The 22,096-nt window shown below is 38.5% G+C and overlaps 1 protein-coding gene across 1 annotated transcript in view; it reads left to right on the top strand.

Moving 5' to 3' along the window:
• VPS13B (vacuolar protein sorting 13 homolog B) overlaps positions 1–22,096 on the top strand; it is a 5,424,989-nt gene that overhangs the window by 5,189,753 nt on the left and 213,140 nt on the right. Inside the window, exon 56 of the mRNA XM_044065647.1 lies at positions 9,671–10,488. Within this exon, the coding sequence (XP_043921582.1) occupies positions 9,671–10,488 (818 nt within the window). The remainder of the gene's footprint in view (positions 1–9,670; positions 10,489–22,096) is intronic.

Here is a 22,096-nt window from a genome sequence, read left to right as displayed (position 1 = left end):
CCATGGAAATCTGTGAGGGCACAAACTGATATAATTCAAAAATGCATTGATAAACATCTCAACTATTTATTACAATTATATGAGCAGAAAGAGTTAACTATGCATTAACTTTCAGCTTATGCACTGGGTAGGAAGATGGGCATGCAGTGAAGGCTACTTTGTCTTGATCTGCCCTCAGAGTACACTTCTATATATGGGTAAAGTAACAGACATCACAGGACTGCATGAACAGGGAACAAAATATGGGAAAAATGGAAGAAGGAAAACAAAATTTGTCCATTTTCATGTCAGATTTATTAGTAATGCGTGCTGAAGAGTTAGTGATTACTTATGTAATAAAAAAAAAAAAACATTTACAGTCAGTAAAAGAACCAGTTCACAACGTCAAACAATAAAAGTGACAGATATGGTAAATATTCGAAAGTCCTATGTATTACACAGTCCAAAAGCATTAATTCACTTTATTGAATGAATAGCGTTAGTACAAACTAAGTGTGTTTTTCTGGTGGCATACTGTTTATCATTTTACTTTAAGGGAAGAACCAAAACCGCAGACATATCGTATGTAAAGCAAAGTGATGGCAAGTCATTCTTGTTTCCCTAGACGGTCATTATTCATTCTGCAATGGCTTTGAATATGCATTGAAAAGCTGAGTGCTGCAGAGTTCATAATGTTTTGACTAAACGTGTAGTTATTTTGGTCAACAGCTAGTTGGGCAATTCTCCAAATTGGGAGAGGCACACATGGGAGAAAACTCTTCTCTCCAAAAAAACTGTCACACAACAAAGCTCAATGGAGCAGCTAGTTCGGGCAACAGCAACAAATGTGAATATGAGAGATCTCTTTACCTGGAAAACACTTGGAGGGCAGGAACAAATGTGATTTCAGCAAAAAGGGTTAGGGGCAGCATAACTCTTCTTAAAAACGGAACAGCTAGTTTAAATTCTGTGCGCGTGTAAGTGTGGAGTGGACTTCCACGTTGGTGTGCGATGCACGCATGGGTCCTTAAAGAAGATGCTGCTTTTAATTGCCTATGACACTTAGTGAAAATGGTCTTGCAGCTGTAAAAGTGTGTGTGTGTGTGTGTGTGTGGGGGGGTGCCCCCCCCTCGCTCTAGGGTTCCGGCGCCTACACTGACAGGTAGTGTGTGATGCCTTGCCATGTCAAGCTGCTGCACATGAGAGATTCTACACATCCACCATTCTAGGTGAAAGTGCAAGCACTCCTGACTCCCTTATTCTAGGAGTGGGTGAGCACACCTTTGCTCTGGGGCTGCTTATTGTAGCAGCCACACTGATAATCAGATTTGGGTCATCTAGTGCATACTAAGGACTCGATCCCACTCCACCACAGAGAAATCTACCAGAAGTCACTTTAATATGTATATGTGATCCCAGTCAGTTTTAAGCTGTATTGCAAAGGCACATTAAGTGTAATGTAAAAGTTTCATTACTTTGTCCACCACTAGCAATCTCTTACAGTGTGCACAAATTATTGGATGACAGTCAGGCATTCAGAAAAGCTGAAGCTGATTTGTGAGTTCCATGCTCATCCTTAATATATAGCTTTTGTCATGTCATGAGGAACACTCCTTGTTGAATGTGTACTTGCATAGCTGTAGCTGAGTGTACTCAAAGTAGCTTGTGCTGGTGTACAATCTACATTATTTCATCCCATAGGTTCATAGGTAGGTACTAGGCTATCGGCCCAAGGGCCTACATAAGTCTAGCCAGCAAGGTACCATAGCTTACGCCACCCAAGAAAGTTATTTTCCTGTGCCACTGTCCAGCAGAGACACAGAAGTGATCCCCGAAGTGTATTTCCTATTTCCCATCCACTCATCAAGATGCAATGGAGTAAAGCTGGAGTTTTTTGAGGTGGTCAGTGTAGGGCATTTGTTTGAGGTCAGTAATCCTCTTTGTGAGGTACTTCTGTGGCCTTTCCAGCTGCTGCAGATGTCTTGTGAGGTACATTCCAAAAGGGACATTGTACTCTATAATGGGTCTAATGAGTGACGAGTAGAGGGGAACAATGACCTCTTTTTTTCCTGGATGAGAACCCTTTTATGATGAGGTGTGCCACGTAGAAGGACTTCCTGACTACTGTGGCGATGTGACTATCAAAGGAGAGACTACTGTCCACCTGGGTTCCAAGGTCTGTTATCACGCATTCGGTGTTAAGTAGATTGCTGCCTGTGTGGTAGTTCATGGGTACAGAGTATTTACCAAAGGGGATGACACTGCACTTTTTGGTATTGAGCTTGAGGCTATGGCTCTGACACCAGGCATCTGTCTCAGTGAGGCCCTTCTGTAGGATGTCCACACCATTTGGGGACTTGACTATGGCTCCTAGTTTGCAGTCATTTGTGAACTTCATCAGCCAGAGGCCTTCTGTGTTAGCCTGTACTTCAGAGAAGTAGATACCAAACAGGAGAGGTCCCAGGATGGAACCTTGTGGCACTCCACTTGTCACTGCCTTGAGGTCAGATTTGAAGTCTGCAACTTTTACAGTGTGGGTTCTGTCAGTGAGCCAGTTGGCAACCCATCTTGTGACGTAGGGATTTATACCTAGTTTAGTGAGTTTAGCTATAATTCCATAATGGGGGATGGTGTCGAAAGCCTTGGTGAGGACAAGATAGGCTGTGTGAACCACCTTACCCTCATCCACGGCTTTGGTGACTGCCTCAAAGAAGTTGATCAGGTTCAGGAGGCGTGATCTGCATTTCACAAACCCGAACTAGGTGGGATCCAGAGTTTGGAGGTGTTACATTCTTTTGTTAGCTGTAAAACTAATGTGGCAGTGGTGAGATATGCGGATAATTTGAAGACCTCCGTTGGTGTTCTGCATTCTTTGCCCAAGAACTGGAACAGACTGTTTTAGTATGATATTGACCCATCATTCTCTAGAGATTTAGTCTGATCTGCATTGTGCGTACTTTCTTTATAGATGGCTTCTGGAAGTCAACAAATTCACTGGAGCAAACTGTAAGTAAGGCTGCAGCTAGAAAGCTCTCTCCTAGCTAAGAAAAGAAAAAAAAAAACAAACAAACATGGACTATATGTAGAATATTTTTGTAGTGGAATTTATATTTTCAGAAATGAGATACTGTGATAGTGGTTCATCTGCAGATATGCTAGTAAATTTCCACCATCTGCTAAGGCTTCTGCAGTTCACAGATGTTCCAGTGCTTTCACAGTTTCCATGATAGGTGTCTCATTTAGGACATGAAGTACTACTTTATATGCATGGATCAAGTATTGAAGAAAGCCGCCTGCACTCAGTGCACATAACACAGAGTATCCAGTTGGTGAGATGTGCCAGATAGCTGACCACAGTGACTGCTCAGAATGTAACCTAAATTATCTGTCTTGCACTGCAGTAGTGAGACCTGCCCCATGTAGCTCTGATGTTCCACAAAGTGGAGTTGTAGCAGAAAGCTTGGTAACAGAAAGCATAGTGTATTTTGCTACCTGCATGCATTTACCTTTCAGAACCTGAGAACATCTAACAGTACAGGAGGAAATGATCCTGTTAGACTTTTGATCTTCTCCCAGACCACATGATAACCACCAGCCTTTGTATTTATAGCATGAGCTGTTCCTGGGTAACTACCTTCCTTATGAATCTGCAAATATAGCTAGCACAACTTTCGTTGCTCCTCTGTAATTAGCAGTCATTAGATAGTTTCACAGATGGCTGGAACAGTTTTACAGCATACTGCATGGATTTGCTAATCCTGATTTGTAAGTAAACCTTATTCCATACCCATTGCTTAGCAGTGTATGTATTAATGCCAAGACAGGATCTGGTAAGGTTATCTTCCTAAACAAATGGAGTTTACCAGTGTTCTTTTCAGCAGTGGTGGTGCTGCGGTAGTGTTGTCACCTCACAGTAAGACGCTGTCCGGTTCGATTCTCAGCTAGAGCGTCTTCTGCTTGGAGACGTGCGTGAATGGGCGTACCTTCATTGAAGGTTGTGTGTCAGGCCTGGCAAGCCGGTATGAAAAAAAATCAACTGCCAATCATTAGCGGACCGGAGTTCCACAAAAACATATTACCCTTCAACTATAAGCAGTGGGACAAGCCCCCCTGCACCCCCCATATGGGAGACTGCACCCCCTGCTACTTAAATATATCAGCTCCGAGATTGCACTTCACTACACTAAGTGCGATCTCGGAGTTGATATATTTAAGTAGCAGGGGATGTGGGGGGTGCATAGGGGCCTGCCCCCCTGCTTATACTTGGAGAAGAGTGATATGGTATGTGTTTTGTTTGTTTCTGTATGTACTTGTGCTGGAATATAGTAAGTGTTGGTATCCTATGTGTTTTCAGTATTTTGAACTTTCGAGATTTTGGTCTCAGGATTTTGGTCTTCCAGGATTCTGTAGCACTCCCTCTTTTCAGATATGGAAGTGTGAAATCATCTCTGTATAACCAGATATGATTGCAAATTTTGTGACATTCTTAATTCAGTAAAAGATCAAAAGCTTATTTCATCAGTTCATCCAGTCCGACTGACTGGTACCAAGCCACTCATCGGACCCATTCCAGCCATTTGCTATTTCTCTTGTGCCTTATGCTCTTCAGACTTTACCTGTAATCCCTTGGGAACCTAGATCTCATTTGCCACCATAACAAAAGGCCATTTTCACAGAACCAACGATTACCTGATGTTCTACCCTCTAACAGAAGTCAGCACCTCTAAGGGAGATTTTCTCCCTCCTTCAAAAAAAAGAGCCATCCTGGAGATCCCAGAGACCAGACAGGGTCAGGGATTTACTTAAGATCCTTTTTGGTTCCAAGGAAAAAAGGGGACCTCGTGCCAGTTCTGTATTTCATCAAAATTTGTTTGTAAAGAAGACTCCATTCAGAATGGTCCCTGTGTCATCAGTTTTATCCTTCCTCAAGGCAAATGGCTCAGTGTTCTCTATAGACTTCCAGGATGCTTACCATCACATAAAAATTGCCAAGGAGTCCTCCGGGAAGATTTTATGCTTTTGAATAGGAGTTGGTCACTGTCAATTCAGAACCTTGCCCTTTGGTCTTATCACAGCCCTCATTTGCTCGCCAAGTGCATGGCAGTGGTGGCAACATACCAGCAACTAAAAGGAGTCCATGTATCCCCATACCTGGATGATTGGCTCCTTGTTGCAGTTATCAGGGATTCCCTACTAGAAGCCAGAAACTACTTTTTTGTATCTCTGCCTATCCTTAGGCATATCAGTAAACTTTCAAAAATCACAGCTTCAACCTTCTGAACAAATTCACTTTATCAGAAGTCACCTAGACAAAACATCTTGCCAAGTATCCCTTACCCATGAAAGGTTGTTCATTGTTCAGCAGTCAATACAGGCCTTGTTGTAAAAGCAGAATCCTTCTGTGTTACTGATGTTAAGTTCTGGGGTTGATGGCTACAGCAGTTGCAGTGGTCCACTATGCCAGATATCACATGAGGATCCTACAGTGGATGCCTTCCACACATTGGTCTCAGCTCAGAGATCTGCTGTCACCCGAAATTCACATAACTTAGTCATGCAGAACTCACTTGAGTTTGTGGATAAGTTCAGCTTTTTTTTTAGAGAGATGAAAACCTTTTGTTCTCACCTTCCCAGTCATGACCATAAACTGTTCTCTTCTGTTGTGGTTGGAGCATTTCAAGGGGAGGATAGTCCAAGGACAGTGGAATCCATCAGAGGCCAATGTTCACATCAATGTCCTGGAGGTAAGAGTGGTTCTTCTAGCACAGAAGGAGTTTCAGGATGTCTTGTCTCCAGGAGTTGATAGCTGTACAATCAGAAAATATATCCATGGTCTAGTACATCAACAGATAAGAGGAAAAAAGTCTTAACCCCTTTGCCAAGAGGAAAAGAGACTGTCACATTGGGCTGTAGATTTAGGTCACCCTCTCATAACAATGCACATTCTGGGAAAATCCAACTGGCTAGCAGGCAGACTGAACAGGCATGTACTCTTACATCACAAGTGGTCCCTCAACCAAGCTGTAGCTCAACAAATCATTATTCAGTGAGGTCTGCCTTGTTCACTTCTCCTGCCCATACTAAGTGCAGAAGTGTCTTTGCCCTAGTTCCTTCTCTGGGACAATCACTCAGGAATCTTGTGTTCTGCGGGTGTCACCCTCAAGTCTTCTTTATATCTTTCCTCCTCTACCCCATCATAACCAGGTTTCTTCAGAAGGTTTCTGCTTGTAAAATTACAGGTGATCTCCATTGCCCCATCCTAGCTAAGACAGATTTTTCCCCCGGCTAAGACCTTAGCTAAAGAGACCCCTTGGCTTCTGTATCCTTATCCTGATCTACTTTCTCACCTGCCTGGTCAGCCCCACCAGAATATCCACAACCTCAAGTTACCCACATAGTTTCCTCAATTCCCTTAATGGTCAAAACCCCTTACGTTTCTCATTGAGGAATTCTTTTCATATTTGCTTCACAGAAAATATCCACCTAGAAGGTTTATAAGAGTAAATGGAAAAGCTTCTCCCAATATTCTGCGTCTGTCGCTGATGTTTTACATTTTCTATACTTGCTTTTTGATTTATGCTGTAGTTACTCCACTATTAAGGTGCACCTGACTACTATTTCGAACTGCCTCCTAGATTTTCAAAACACTGTGTTAACTGGTCATAAGTTGTGTAAAGCCTTTCTTAAAGGTGCATTACTTCTCCCCCCCCCAATCATTAAGGACCCCACACAACCCCAGGATTTAAATTTCATTGTGGAAGCCTTGCCAAAACCCCAGTTTCAACTGGCTTCTCCCTCAGACCTGAAGTTTTTATCGTGGAAGACGTTATTTCTAGTTGCCATTTCTTCAGCTAGAAGAATTTCAGAGCTTCATGCCTTAATCACTCCTGCTTCTTATTTGATATTTCACAAAAACAGAGTTTCCTTGAGAACCACCCCTCCTTTTATATCCTAAGGTATCTTCTGAAACCATTACTTAAAAATTCATTAACTTGCTTGTGTTGTTTCCAAATTATTCTGATAGAGAAAAGTTTCTCTTACATATCTTAGATGTTCATAGACAACTCAGATTTTACTGGCAAAGAACTAAACTATTCAGGAAAGATACACAATTTATTTGTATCTTTCACTACAAATAAAATCGGGTCCAAAGTTATCAAACAGACTCTTTCTAGTCTGATACAATTGCTTCTTATTTGTCTGCTCTGCCAGTAATAAGACCTTGAGTTCAAGACCTAAAGCTCATTCCCCAACGTATATGGCAACTTCTACATCCTTTTTATGAATTCCTGCATTGATAGTATTTGTGCAGCAGCCCCATGGCCCAAATTGCACACCTTCTGTAAAAAATTGCAAGCTGGATATCATTTCTAGGACCAGAACTGCCTTTGGCACTATGGTCCTTAGAGGTATCCTGTCATGATTCCACCTGACATGTAAAGTAGCATGGGATTATGTCCCAGTAGTCAGATTGGTCAGGCTAATGGAATAAGATACATCAGTTATGTACTCTCCATAATGCTAGATCCTTTTCATCCAGGTCCATCCAATATGAAATCCCTCTTGCCTTCCCACTGCCAAATTGACACAGTTCTGTTGTATCAGTTTATTGCTGTTCTCATGGTTTATGTGGTAGTTAGGCAGCAAATGCAGTCTGAAGGGGTGGTTCATAAGGAATTATGTGTAAAATTCACAGGAGCTCAAGGAACTAGAGCACTAGAGAATGGCCGTATTGCATCTGAGGAGCAGCACATTACCCAGCAGTCATATCGGATGGCCTTGGATGAAAAGGATCCATTGTTATGGTAAGTAGTGTAGAGGGTTAAAACCCTGACTATGACCAGGCAACCCGTTTGATTAGTGACCTAGGCTCTGATAGAACTAGAGAAGATATACCATTGAAGATGCAGAACCCACTGTGTTCTGCCAAAGATAAGGAGATATAGGGCTGCATATGCTCAGGGGCACACACACACACACACACACACACACACACACACACACACACACACACACACACACACACACACACACACACACACACACACACACACACAGCACTGTTTCCCTGGTAAAGACCAAAATAAGCTACTTGAAGTGCTTACTGGTAAGTGAGCACTGATTGCCGTGTTGGCTTGCATTCCTTTTAGAATTGAAGGACAACCCAGCATTGATGCCCATTTCAGATCCACTTATTGAGTGCAAACTGGTTGTGCACAGGGTGGTAGGGACATACAACAGAAAACCCCTCACAACTGCCTAGGTTGACAGTTCCTGCAATCATTTCTAGCCCACATGAAGTAGAGGAGTTCAGTCCATTTTGAGTAACCTGAAGGTTGGCAGACAGTGAGCAAAATAAAAATGATGTTCTCCAATATGTTCTACAAAAAATACATATCTGCTGTACTAGTGCATATGAACTCACCTTTAATGTCAGAAAATGTACCATCAAGGCTTGTCAAAAAAGACCTAAATTATGCTTGCAAAATAAATGGTCAAATATTTAAAAATTATGCCATCATTAATTATCTTGAAAAAAATGTTAGTTAATATAAACTTCAACCAGTGTTTATCTCCTGTAGCTGGAAAAGCATATCATTTAACCTATGCAGACTGAAGAGCTTCTTTAATCAATCTAGAGAGATTATTGCACCATTTTATATCTCACTGCTTTGCCCATTATAGAGTATAATGTTGTATATTGGAACATATGAACAAACAAAATGAAAATGTATGAAGAAGATCTCTTTCTGGAATAGTCATGGGGTTAGGGAATTTTTACTGCCCAAGAAAGGCTTCAGGAATTGAGATTGTTCTGTTCCTCATAGGTTACTTGGATGCAACCAGGTATGCAATGCAATGCTTGATTTGGTCCTGTTTAAAAGTCTTTGTATGGCACACATCACTGGGAAAGCTAACACTAGATCAGGGAATCTAATAAAAAAATAAATATCAGTAATAGAAGGAAAAATGTGCTGTTACCCCAAGACATGGAATGTGCCTCGTTATTCACTACGTGCATCGGTAGGTACTAGGCTTGTAGTCCAGTGGCCACTGAGGAACCTAGCCTAAATTTGCTATTGCCCCTAAGCATACTGTCTGGATAATTGACTTGCTCAAGGTCAAACACTAGGCAAATGAAGGCTGAGGGAATCAAACCCTGTACCACAGGAATTACAATTCACAGCCTTAATCCACTGCATCAACTGCTAGAAGGTTGCTGTTTGTTATAGGTTTCTCTCTTATTGGTTCAAAAGTTATTAGATTATGTTTGTAAAAAAAGTAACATATACATTGTGCAGCACCTTCCAGGATTATGGAATAGTAAACGTTTCTCCAATCAGAATAAGTCAGTTATCTATAGGAATTCAAGAATGTCAACAAGCACTTGCAACAGTCAAACATCCTGAAGGCCTATGGTTCATACACTTGCCATTTGAACCTTGCAGTCCTTTTCTGTTTCTTGAGTCTCCTGGATACCATCCATTCACTGCTGTGATTGCTTAACACCTAATTATTATTGAGATATGACCTTTGATTTAACTTTGTAATACTGTTATAATTTGAAATAGTAATTAATGGAGTTCCATTTTTTCATCAAATTTGGCTTGCTTTATACCACAAAGATTGCTTTTATGATGCAAGAAGTACAAGGTTGCACTTAATTCTTTTTCCTCTTATTTTTTACTAGGAACTTGAAACAGACTTTTGCCTTCAGAATGCTTATTTCTCAGGCAAGCCTTATGGTAAATGATGACATCACAAATCAGAAGGTATCGTCTGAGTTACTGAGACTTACCCTGGATAATGTCCTCCTGAATATGGCACCAATGACAACCCCTCTTAAATCCTCCACTCTGGAATTTCGAAGTGAAACAGTAGAAGGTCATTCAGAAATGTATTCACTGGAGATGTATTGTGGAGACTTACAGTTGGATAATCAGTTGTACAGCAAATCTAGTTTTCACTTCCCAGTTCTGCTCTGTCAGGAAAATAAGTCTGATTGCTCCCTGTGGTCCAAAGGATGCAGCTTGAAAGATTTTGAAATTCACAAACAGAGTTGTTTCTTAAAAGTTTGCATTACTCTGTCACAAAGACAGAGTTTCACATTTGACATTAATGATGTTGACTTTATTTTGAAACCAGCTAGGCTGTATTTGGAGGACACATTTGTCTATTACCTTAAAACGTTATTTCATACCTACCTCCCAGATAGTACTCTGGGCAGTCATTTTGACACTCTGCGAGACTCAGCAACTTTGTTTTGTCTTCCTGATCAAGTCAAGCAGCACACAGTTGCATTAGTAAGTCCTGTGAGACTGCAGAAACTAAGAGTACACCCCGTGCACCTGTTGGTTAGTATCCATGCTTCACTTAAGTTGTACATCGCTTCGGATCACACTCCACTCTCTTTCTCGGCTTTTGAAAGATGTGGCATTTTCACCACTGCCAGACAGCTTATCCATACCCTCGCTATGCATTATGCTGCAGGGACTCTCTTCCGAGCAGGTAAGTGCAACAAAAGAGATGTAGGGCTTTATTGCAAGCTCTGCAAGGCTTTGTTACTAACCTTGACCATGGGAATGCAACAGAAGAGATATAGTGCTTTCTTACAAGCTCTGAGCAAGTACGAGTAAGTGAGACAGAAGAGATGTAGGACTTTGTTACAGTCTCTGAGCAGGTAATTGCAACAGAAGAAACACAGGGCTTTTGTTACTGGCTTTGAGCAGGTACGTGCAGTACAAGACATGTAGGGCTTTGTTACAACATGCAAGGGAATAAGCTACATCTATAGCTTTATAGACATTTACAAATTTCCAGGAATTTTGAGTTTGCTTCCTGAGTCACATTTCATCTTGGGTGGTCCACCAAATAAGGAGGGGGACCATATCTAACCATGTTGCAGTAAATATATTTGCATTTTTCAGTCTGTAGGCATTATGTTTTGCCTTGTCAGGACAGTATTTATTCATGCATAATTACATGATTATTGTTACATATATATAGCTGCATAACATAGAATATATTGGATTGACCAGTGATCTCTTCATGGGCACTGTTGACATTGCGAGAACAAAGTATTATCCTAGCCATCTTTTTTGTACTTGTTGACCTATAGTTGCAATATTAAACATTACCTAATTTAAATTGTTTGATGTGGTAACTCGCCATTCTGCCTTCAGTAATAAACTGCACAAGCACCTACATAGTCATTTTTATTAGATATGCATGTTCTTGCAAAAGCATAGTTAGCTAATTAAAACCATAATATCTCCATGACTGTACATTTTGTTTTGTATTATGGTCTCTTTTGGATTGGCAACCACACTGCAAGAAGTATTTAAGTGCAGGAAGCTGATTGTGGGAGGACATTGATACATTTTGCTGGAAGTACAATAAATGGATTTTCACAGAAGTAGCCAGCTGGGATGTACTGATTGCCAAGCAGATACATCTTTGCCTTGAAGAAGTTTTTAATAGGCCTCTGAAAATGACTTATTTAGCCCAGTTCACAAGCTATTAAAATCATAGTAGATCTAAACAGAGACATAAAAGTGCACATATTTCTAATATCAGTTCCCATGCGTTTGATTCACTAGAGCTTAGACATAGCCAGATTTGGTATAATTCCACAACAACAAATGCTTAAATTTGATAGGTTCATAGGTGTAAGTTGGAAGTGGTATATTTTAAAAGACAACTCATAATATTTAATGTGGGTTCATTTTCAGTTGAACAAATGCTGTTTCATTTATTTTTTTTTTCTTTATGAATACATCCCCAGTTTTAGGCACCAGAGAGCCCAACAGTTACTGAAGAACCCTTTTAATGGGGCCCAAACAAAAATCACTTAATATTTTTATTTAAAATATGTGAAAAAGTAAGTTGTGCAGTATTGTTTGTATTTGACAGTTCAGATGGCTAGAAATGAATGAAATGGGATGAAGCACACCAGTGGTCAGCAATGCTTCCGTCCTCTTAAAAATGCAGTTTTGTCACTTGCTGTTCTGAAAAATAAATTTGGAATGTGTGCAAACTAGAGTCATTTTGGTTAGCAGGTAAAAGAGGAATCTGCTGTGACCTCACTGACATTTTTAGCTGTGTTAGAGTACCATGTGTCCTGTGATCCAGCTATGGGTTGAGGAGTCCTGTAAATCTGCTGGTGGGCTGTAGTACTCTGGATCTGATATTCCTGCTAGGAGACATTTCTGCCTTTCATTACTGCTGGGAGCCCTTAAATCTGTTTAGTAATGATGCAGGCCTCTCAGCTCTTGGTATCCTAGCACCATATTTGTGCTTGATACTATGGACTCTGGTTTCTCATATTTCTAAAAAGGCTTTCTAACTTCTTTAATTTCTACGCTTATGTGTGTGTGTGTGTGTGTGTGTGTGTGTGTGTGTGTGTGTGTGTGTGTGTGTGTTTTAAATCCCTCCTACACAAATGTACGCACACATACATGCACACACAGTATGCAAGAGATCCTTTTGAGTTCTTTAAACCTGCAATATATCCCCAGAGTGCATTAATTCTGCTGCCTCTACATCTTGATCATTGTCTCCTCTTTGTCCCCATTTTGCATGAAGTTGGGATGTCGCATCCATAGGCTCTATTAATTCTGCTGGTGTCTCTACGATTCTGTTAAGTTTTGCTAGGTGCCACTTAAATAATTCGTGTGAGGACTCACTGAATTTAATTTTACTGGGACCTCCCTACCACTGTTTATTCATGCTGGACCTGACTTAAATTCATTAGTATTGTCAACAGCCCTGAATCTGTTAATTCTCTGGAATCTTTGAGTATGTTAATCTTTTCTTTAAGTTTTTTTTCCTCTTGTCTACAACTGTCCTCACCAGCTGTGGATGAAGTTTGTGCTTGACCACAAGTGCACTTGTTCCTGCACACCACCACAGTAAGAGATCTGCCCTTCACCCTATTGCATACTACAGTTCTGCTAAGATTTAGTTTAGGAATTTGTGGTACTGAGAACTATCTTGCCTACCCACTTGAAAAGTCAGGAAAGTGTAGGCTGCTGTCCATAGCAGCTTGAGCACTGTGGTTCATGCCATCAAGCTGACATCTTTTTAGAGACTCCGCTTATACTGCTCTTGTTGGGGACTCCAGATATCTAAAGGTAGTGATGTCTTGGGACAATTCACTTTCTTTACCAGCAGTTGCCTCATGACTGAAGAATGTGCTGAATGATTTTGAATACTTTATTTAACTGTGTTTTTTTTTGTACATGTCAGTGTCCCATAGAAAAAAATGTCTCAAAGTAACTTCTATTTCTTAAATTTGGATACAAATGCTATGGATGTTGGTACATCAGTTGTAAAATCCAGACAGTTTGTTTGTGTCTTTCGGCTTTTCCCGGTTAGGGGTCGCCACAGCAGAGCTCCGGTCCGCTAATGATTGGCAGTTGATTTTTACGTACCAGCTTGCCAAGACTGAGGAACAACCTTCAACGAAGGTATGCCCATTCACGCATGTCTCCACGCAGAAGACGCTCTAGCTGAGAAGCGTCTTACTGTGAGGCGACAACGCTACCGCAGCACCACCACCGCGGTAAAAATTCCAGACAGTGATTTATATAAATTCCCGTGACTCTTTAATTATACACTCACTCTCACACACACACACACACACACACACATATATATATATATATACACACACACACACACACACACACACACACACACATGCATGTACATATACATTCATACCTACATATGACAGCAAAAACAGTAGAGGGGAAAACAGTAAAGTTCCAGTTCTGTCAACAGAATCTGCAATTTCTAGCCTAATTTCTTAGTAAACATAATTCTCTTTTACACACACAACGCTTGACTGATCCCTGAATTCTCTTGCATATATACTAACTGTATACACAGAGAAGATGCACCATATTCTAGTAGTATAATTACAGTGATACATGTTCCTTGGTGTCATATAAACACTGCAATTTCGTGAGTGCATCTGATGTTTCTGAGTTAAAATTAAAAATAAAACTCATTCATTCCAATAGAAAACAGAAGCTGAAGTGTCTGTTTACGCAATATGAAATGTATCACTTACTCCACAGTCTGACACAAACCTCAGACTTAATTAAAATCTCCAATGCACAGTTTACAAAAATATTTCACACTTCCTGTACTATGACTAAAACAAATCCATTTGCAATACGAAGTCCCTAGGTAGAGAGTAAATCTTTCCTGAACAAACCTACAGTTTCATATTTAAAATTAAAGCAACATGAAACTTCAGCTGCACTCCAGAGTTCTTAGAACATTATCAGTTTCCTTAGTACTTGTATATATATGTGTGTGTGTGTGTGTGTGTGTGTGTGTGTGTGTGTGTGTGTGTGTGTGTGTGTACAGACACACACATATTTTTTTGTAAGAAATGTATCCTTACATTTAACTAAAATAAAAATTTGCCTTCACAGTAACATGTCAGAATACCACCTGGATAGTGAGCACTTACCCTAAATAATACCTTGACACATCTCTCAGACTCCTTCCATCTCTTTTAATGTTTGCAGATGAATATATATTAGTAAATAAAAGTTCAGTACAGAACAAGCTTAAACCTTTTGAAAAAGAGGAAAAACGTACAAATTGCCTAAACATATATAGGAACCGATTTAAGTATCCCCTTGTCTCTCAGTTTAATTTCTCCAAGTCTTTTGGGTTTCTAATACCATGATGGGAATGGACCCCATTCCTAAGTCAAAGTTTGATTAAAGATCATGAAATTAGTTTTGTTTCAATCTTTGATAGCCAAAAGTGCTCTTTGCAGTACCAGCAATGTGCCCAAATAACTCCTCCTGCAATTCATATGGAGTTATGTGCATCAGTAGCATATCTAAATATGACTGTAAATTCTTTTTTATGAGACCCATTGCTCTTACTACTTTTGGAACTGAGTATCCTTCTTCCACTTTGCCCTCATTTCTGCCTAAATGTTTTATGACGTTGTATCTCTCTGTATGTTAGCCACTGTATTCAATGATCAATGCTACTTTTGTCTTCTTTTCATGGATTACTGTATCTGGTTTTCTTGCATCTGTTTTTTGAACTGTTGGCAAGGAGTGATCCCATATTACATAACTCATCATTTTCTATAATGCTTTGTGGCTCATGTTTCCAGTGCTTCTCAGCTACTTCAATATTGTAATGTCTGCATAATCCCCAGTGCAACAGTCTTGCCACATCATTGTGCTTTCACTACATAGGCCCTCTGCCATTAGTGTATCACACCCAGCAACATGATGTGCGACTGTTTCCCATTCTGTTTTACAGAACCTGATTTGTCTGTTTCTCCAACATGTTCAATGGACTTTATAAACCAACGTGTACGTGGTCTATTATCTTGGACTGCCAATATTAATCTTTCTTTTTTTGGTTTAAATTCACCTCTCCTTATCCATTCTTGCATCAGATCTTGATCAACATGAGGTTGTTCCAGGAGTTTTCTGTACTCGCATCTACATTTCTTGCCTTCTCATCTGATCCTTCACATTATATTCTTTCTTTTGTTTTTTGGCAGTCAGTTGCTGCCAGATTTTTTTGTCTGCTTCTGGTTTGATTTCCATTCCTTCTTCACACCGATATGCTTCTGCTAAACTAAGCAGGGAAATCATCTTAGACCTCATGTTTAAAACTTTCACTGTGTTTGGATCTTGTGAGGTCAGCAGATATGTATGTAGTTCTACGATTGCAGATCGATACATGTGATCAATTTCGAGGAGGCCCATACCACCTTTATAACAGAGAATACATAATCTTGGTATACGCTGATTTTTTTTATATATATCATTTGATAAGTGTGACACATTTTTCTTGTTTTCCTGTCCACCTGATGTAATACCTTTTGGGGCCAGTCAGTCACCCCAAAACTCTAAGTTAGAACAGGAAGAGCAAATTGGTTTATAGTTTGAACTTTGTTCCTAGATGGCAGGGCTGTTTTTAGTATTAATTTTAGTCTTCTAAAATATTCTTTACTAAGTTTTGTTTGCATTTGTTCATGTTTTATTGTCGATCATTTATCAATTCCAAAATACTTGTACACTCTCTCCTGCTCAAGTTCCTTTATCTCACATTCCTGTCCCAAACTGATGTTTTCTTGGTGTTGCAGTTTTCCTGCTTTAAAGGTTGCTTTTGCACATTTATCAAGACCAAATGACATTCTTATTTCATCTGAGAAAGATTTGACAACTTGCATTTGTGCTTTTCAGTTCCTCATCTGATGAACTATACAGTTTTAAATCATCCACAAAAAAAGATGAGAAGTCTTTACATTTTGCTGTTTTCTGGGAGCCAAATCACAACCATGACCTAAGCTGTTGAGTAAACAGCTTTATGGGTTAAGGACAAGACAAATGAGCAGTGGTGACAATAAGTCATTCTGGAATATCTGCCTTTGAATTTTTATCCCTGGGATAATAATTTGTCCTTTATCATGGCTTAGCTGCAGAGTGGTTTGCCACGGTTTCATGGCCACTATAATGTAATCATTCAGTGTAGGATGTACCTTATACATCTGTAAGCACTTTTTCATGCATGAATGTGGGATGCCGTCTAATGCTTTTTTGTAGTCCCTCCATGCCATGCTAAGATTCTTCCCCTTTTTTCAATTCTCCAGTATAACTTTATTCAGCAATAAAAATGATTCTTTATTCCATATAACTTTCTTGTGTTACTCTTTTGTTCTTTTGCCATGATTCAGTTTTCTTCTAAATGACTGTAGACTCTATGGGCATCAAATCCAGTATATAATTTATACATTGTTGGAAGGCAAGTTATTGTTCTATAGTTTGTAGGATATTTTCTAGGTTCACTCTTAAGGAAGAGCATAATTTCCACAGTTGTTAACCAGGTTAGTGTATTTTTGGGATGCATGTATAAATGGTTCTTAGGGCTAAATATTCATATAAATATGTTAATACTTTTAGCTTCAAGTTAAGTATGGCATCTGGGCCTGGAGTTTTCCAATTAGGAGCTTTTCTTAATTTTGTTTCAGTTTCTATGGCTGTTACTGCATTTACTTTGTCCCATTCCATATCCTGTACATTTGAACTTCTTACTGTTTCATCTGCCTCTTCTATCAATTCATCATCTTTGTTATTTGCCACAGGTCTTCATAGATATTTCTGCAAAATTTGACTTTTTTCTCTTTTTTGCTGATATTTTTACACTAAATCCTTTACTTCCTAGGTTTCCGTAACTTCAGCTACTTTTAACTTCTCCTTTACTAATCTTTTGTTCTACATTCCCCCTATGTGATCTTATTTTTACTGTTGTGAAATTTTCCATATCTGGGTGCGTTTGCCTGTATTTCTCTTGGAATATCTCTGGAGCTACTTTTCTGTATTGAATAGTTTGGCTTTCTGTTTTACATAAATATTGTACCACATCAGACCTCTTTCTTTCCCATATCTAAATTTCTTTTTTATACCTTTAAAAAATCTCTAGACTTTGTTCTTTATATTTTTGTACTTCCTCGGTTGCTTTTTTCCCAAACAGCACAAGGTTTCTTGGTCTATAAAACATTTTTTTATGAATCTGTTGTATTAATGAACACAAATTTGCATCTGAAGCATTTAACAGTTTTTCTTGTGCAGTTATTTTTCCTCCCTCTAATTTCTGTCTTAATCTTTTTGTGTATCTTAAGTATCCCTCTGTTTCGTGTTACCACACTCAGTCAAATCCAAGTCTTTGAAGTAACAGTAACATCTCAAACCTGTCTCCCACATATCAGGTAGCTATTGCATTTGTATTGGGAGGTGTTATTGTCTTTCATAGTTGACAGTGTGACACTGGATGAGTTTGTATGTGTAAACCAGATGAACGAACAACGTCCAAACCAAACTTGTTACAAAGAAGTGACAGCGTAGAAGCAGTCCAACAGTGCTCCAAAGTAAAAATTACAAAATAGGAGTCTAAAATATAAATAAATTCAGGTTTATTGGCTAGGTAAGCGCTTTCGGCTGTGACACCAGCCTTCCTCAGACAATCACTTCAATAAAATCAGCTTCTTATATAGTAAGCTTATACATGTTAATTGATCAATTATTGAGTAAATGTTTATTTGATTGAATATATAAAAAACAATTATCATATAAAACCATTATATAAAAACATTGTATAAAAATATTTATCAAATCTCCAAAACCATTGCACAATGCCCTATCTATTGTAAACTTTTAACTTTAAAATGCTCGTAATGGAAGTTGAATCATTTAAACCTGGGAATTGCATGGCATTTAAATAAACTTGCCACCAATATTCCCTTGATTCTAAAATTATTTTCCAAGGACCTTTCCTTGGAGTTGGTCGAACTTGTTCCAATACTACGGACTTAAATGTGTGCATTGGGTTTTGTTCTATATGTCTATAAAGTGCATTAGTGTGTGAGTTTTTATTGATTTCATAAATATGCTCATATATACGCTGTTTTAGCTTTCGTTCTGTTTTGCCTATATAAAAAGCAGAACAGTATGAACATATTGCTGCATACACAATGCCCATTGTATTACAATTATAACAGCCTGAAATAGTTATATCTATTCCCATAACTGATAACTGGTCCACTTCTAAAATGTAATTACAATATTTGCACGTTACATTTCCTCATTATACCTTGCGTTATGTTTACCATTTTTGAACATGCATTACACCAATCTTTTAAGTTACGATCTCTTTTATAGGTGATTAAAGGTTGTGTGCCTAGAATTTTAGCCAGGTTTATATCACCCATAAGGAATGTCCAATTTTTCTGCATCAAGCGGATGATGTCTTCAGAATCCTTGGTGTATGTTGTTATGAAACCTATATTGCCATACTTATTTGTATTTGGTTGTGCCTTTATTTGCACTGTATTTGGAAATGATTCCTTTAACTGTGGGTTTAGGTTGGCTATACTAGCTTTTCTTAATAAAGGCTTATAAAGCCCTGTGTTTCTTTTATGCACTACTTCAGTAATAATATTGTCCACAAATTGCTTGGGGTAGTCCCTGTTCAAGAACATATCACCAATGTACTGACATTCTTCCATAAATTCATCTATATCAGTGACCATTCGAGCTGCATGAACCATTTGCCCTTTTATAACTGCTTTTTTCACATGTTTCGGATGATTGCTGGTAAAATGTAAAAACTTATTAGAATAAGTATTTTTCCTATGTATACCAGCTTTTAAACAACATTGTGTTGTGTTTTTAGTTAACAAAACATCTAAATATGATATCCTGTCTTGACCCACTTCATGTGTGAATTTGAAAAAATCAGTGCAATTATTTATAAATTGCATAAACTCAACTATAACATCTGTGGGACCATTCCATATGAAAAAAAGATCATCCAAAAAACGGAAATACATTTGTATATATTGCATATATTGTGACCAAAATAAATAATTGTGTTCCCACACAGCCATAACTACATTGGCATACAATGTGCCTACTGGAGAGCCCATTGCTACCCCTTTGATTTGTTTGAAGTAATGACCATCATGATATAGATAATTATTGGTTAAAACTAGTTGCAAAAGATGTGATAAAGTATTAATGTCATCCTGGGCTATAACCATTATTTCTGTGAAAAAATCAGTAAACCATTCCAATCCTATATCTTGAGGTATACATGTAAACAGATCTTTGACGTCCACCGTAATAAATGTGATATTTTCAACATTAGAAACTTGTAACATGTTAACCTTTGAAAGGAAATCCCAGGAATCACGACAAATATACTGTAAATCAACCACTTTTTCTTTCAATTGCGTATCTATATACTTTGCCATAAAATATGTTTTTGAGCTCCCAGCATCCACAATTGGGCATAAAGGTGGATTTTTTTATATAATGGTTTTATATGATAATTTTTTTATTATGTTCAATCAAATAAACATTTATTCAATAATTGATCAATTAACATGTATAAGCTTACTATATAAGAAGCTGATTTTATTGAAGTGATTGTCTGAGGAAGGCTGGTGTCACAGCCGAAAGCACTTATCTATCCAATAAACCTGAATTTATTTATATTTTGGACTCCTATTTGGTAATTTTTACTTTGGAGTACTGTTGGACTGCTTCTATGCTGTCACTTCTTTGTAGCGAGTTTGTATGTGTGTTTTAAAGTTTAGTGTACTGACATAACATCTGCTGCATTTTAAAATAAAACTTAAAAATCTAAAAAAAGTTGTTCTGAGAAAACTATTTAAAGAAACAAATTAGTTGAACTCTGTAAGCAAAGGAAGCCATCTTGTAATGCATATTGTCTGTATTTTTCATTCTTATTAAAGTAAACTGTCAACAAATAGTAAAACTTTTTATTTATTACATTTTGTTGACCGGGAATGTCCAGCTGGGCCAGAGGCCCATTTTCAGTGGAGGCCCGGGGAGAAAAACTCCACAGAAAAATACAAGTAGATTTTAGATACACAGAGTATAACAAATTAGCATGCAGTTTTGCAAATCAGAAGCAAACATCACAAAATAGTATGCATTTCTACAATAGCAAAAACATATATCAAGAAGAAACATTCCATGAGAATTGTGTGTTTAATGGTGTAGATCCTAGGGGGAGATTTACCTTGATGAACGAGCATAACAGAATGGTGGAAAATTAAACACCTGCTAATGGAGCAGCTCTGTAGTGAATAAAAAAGAAGCTGAAGTAAAGCATTATTTACAAGCTGAGAGAGCTGATGGCAAAGGTGGTAGATGGAGTAGAGATAAGTTACAAAAGAAGCAGGAGAAGAACATGTTCTGAGAGTAGCTAACAAGAGAGGAGAGTAGGTTTAAGCAGGGGAGTGGCAGGAGCATAGCCAGTGGTTGCTGAGGTGGTGTTTTAGTAATGTTTTGAAATGATCATGTGAGGGTATGTTCCTTAGGGTTTCTTGGAGGGAGTTCCAGAGTTTGCCTATGTTGTGGGAATAGAGGGAGTTGATGTGTTGGTTGTGGGAGTAAGACACCTTAAGTAAGAGTTTGTTGGAGGATCTGAGAGTATGATGGTTGGAGTGTGGTTGAACTAAGGAGGATAGGGCAGGGCAATTATTAGGATTGTAGACTGTTTTGTGGGTTAAGGCTAGATGATTAAGAGAGAGAAGGTTTGGTAGCTCTAGCCAGTTTAATGCTGAAAGTGATGAGCAGTGGTGGGATGTGAGTGGGAGGTTGATGGCAAATTAACTAGTACATTTCTACTTAGTAATTATTTCTGGTTTGTACCTTTTCTACTTACACTCAACCAAGTTACTTTGCTCAGAAGGATGTGCTGTATGGGGCCTTTACACCTCCTTTTCTCTGGTTAAAGCTTTTAGAACTCTGATGTTTTTGATGGTTAAATCACCAAATGCTGCTGGCCAGTTTGTAACATGGTTGGCTGGTAAATTTGAATAGATCAGTGACTTTCTTTGTGGGTAAATCTGCTGCTATATAAACAATGTCTCAGTTTAAAATATGCTTAACTATGGAGAAATGCATTTTCATAAGGTCCTTATGGAAAGAGTATGTTTTTTATCATGTCTGTTTTTAAATGTGCTTAAGTTGTCACTGCTTTAAGCACTATAATAAACCTGAATTTGAAATTGACAGTCCTTTCCTTAAAACCTTCATCATCTTTATAGAAGAAGAGAAAGATGATAGGACTAGGAAGTGATGATACAGGTTGTAAATCTTCATCACTAGTAACTAACTTAAAGGTGGGGCCATGATCCTACACATTGTTAGCTTAATATTTCGACTATTGGCCCTATGCAACCAGTTAAAAGGATCGTGTTGTGTAAACACAGTAAATTTTCTGCCATATAGGTAAGTTTGAAGCTTTTTAGAGAGAAAACAAAGTTTTTCCAAATATTCCTTTTCTGTAGCTACATAGGATTTCTCCTTGGTAACTAAAGTTTATGACTGAAGTACCTACTGAGTATTTTGTTTCTGAAGAAGGTTGTTTAAGTGTAGCGATTAAATCATGGTTTAAAGCATCCATCTGAATTATGCATTCTTGATTATAGTCAGGGCTGGTCATTGGTAGGGTCCAGTCAAGGTTTCCTTGAGCTTTTACAAAGCTTGCTTCCCTGCTAAGCCCAAACAACTTTATCAGGTTTATGTTTTTT

Source organism: Protopterus annectens, chromosome 3.part0 (genome assembly GCF_019279795.1).
Source record: "Protopterus annectens isolate FY-2018-M chromosome 3.part0, PAN1.0, whole genome shotgun sequence".
NCBI lineage: Eukaryota > Metazoa > Chordata > Ceratodontiformes > Protopteridae > Protopterus > Protopterus annectens.
Note: the sequence above shows the minus strand (reverse complement) of the source record. Positions and strands in the feature narration are given on the sequence as shown.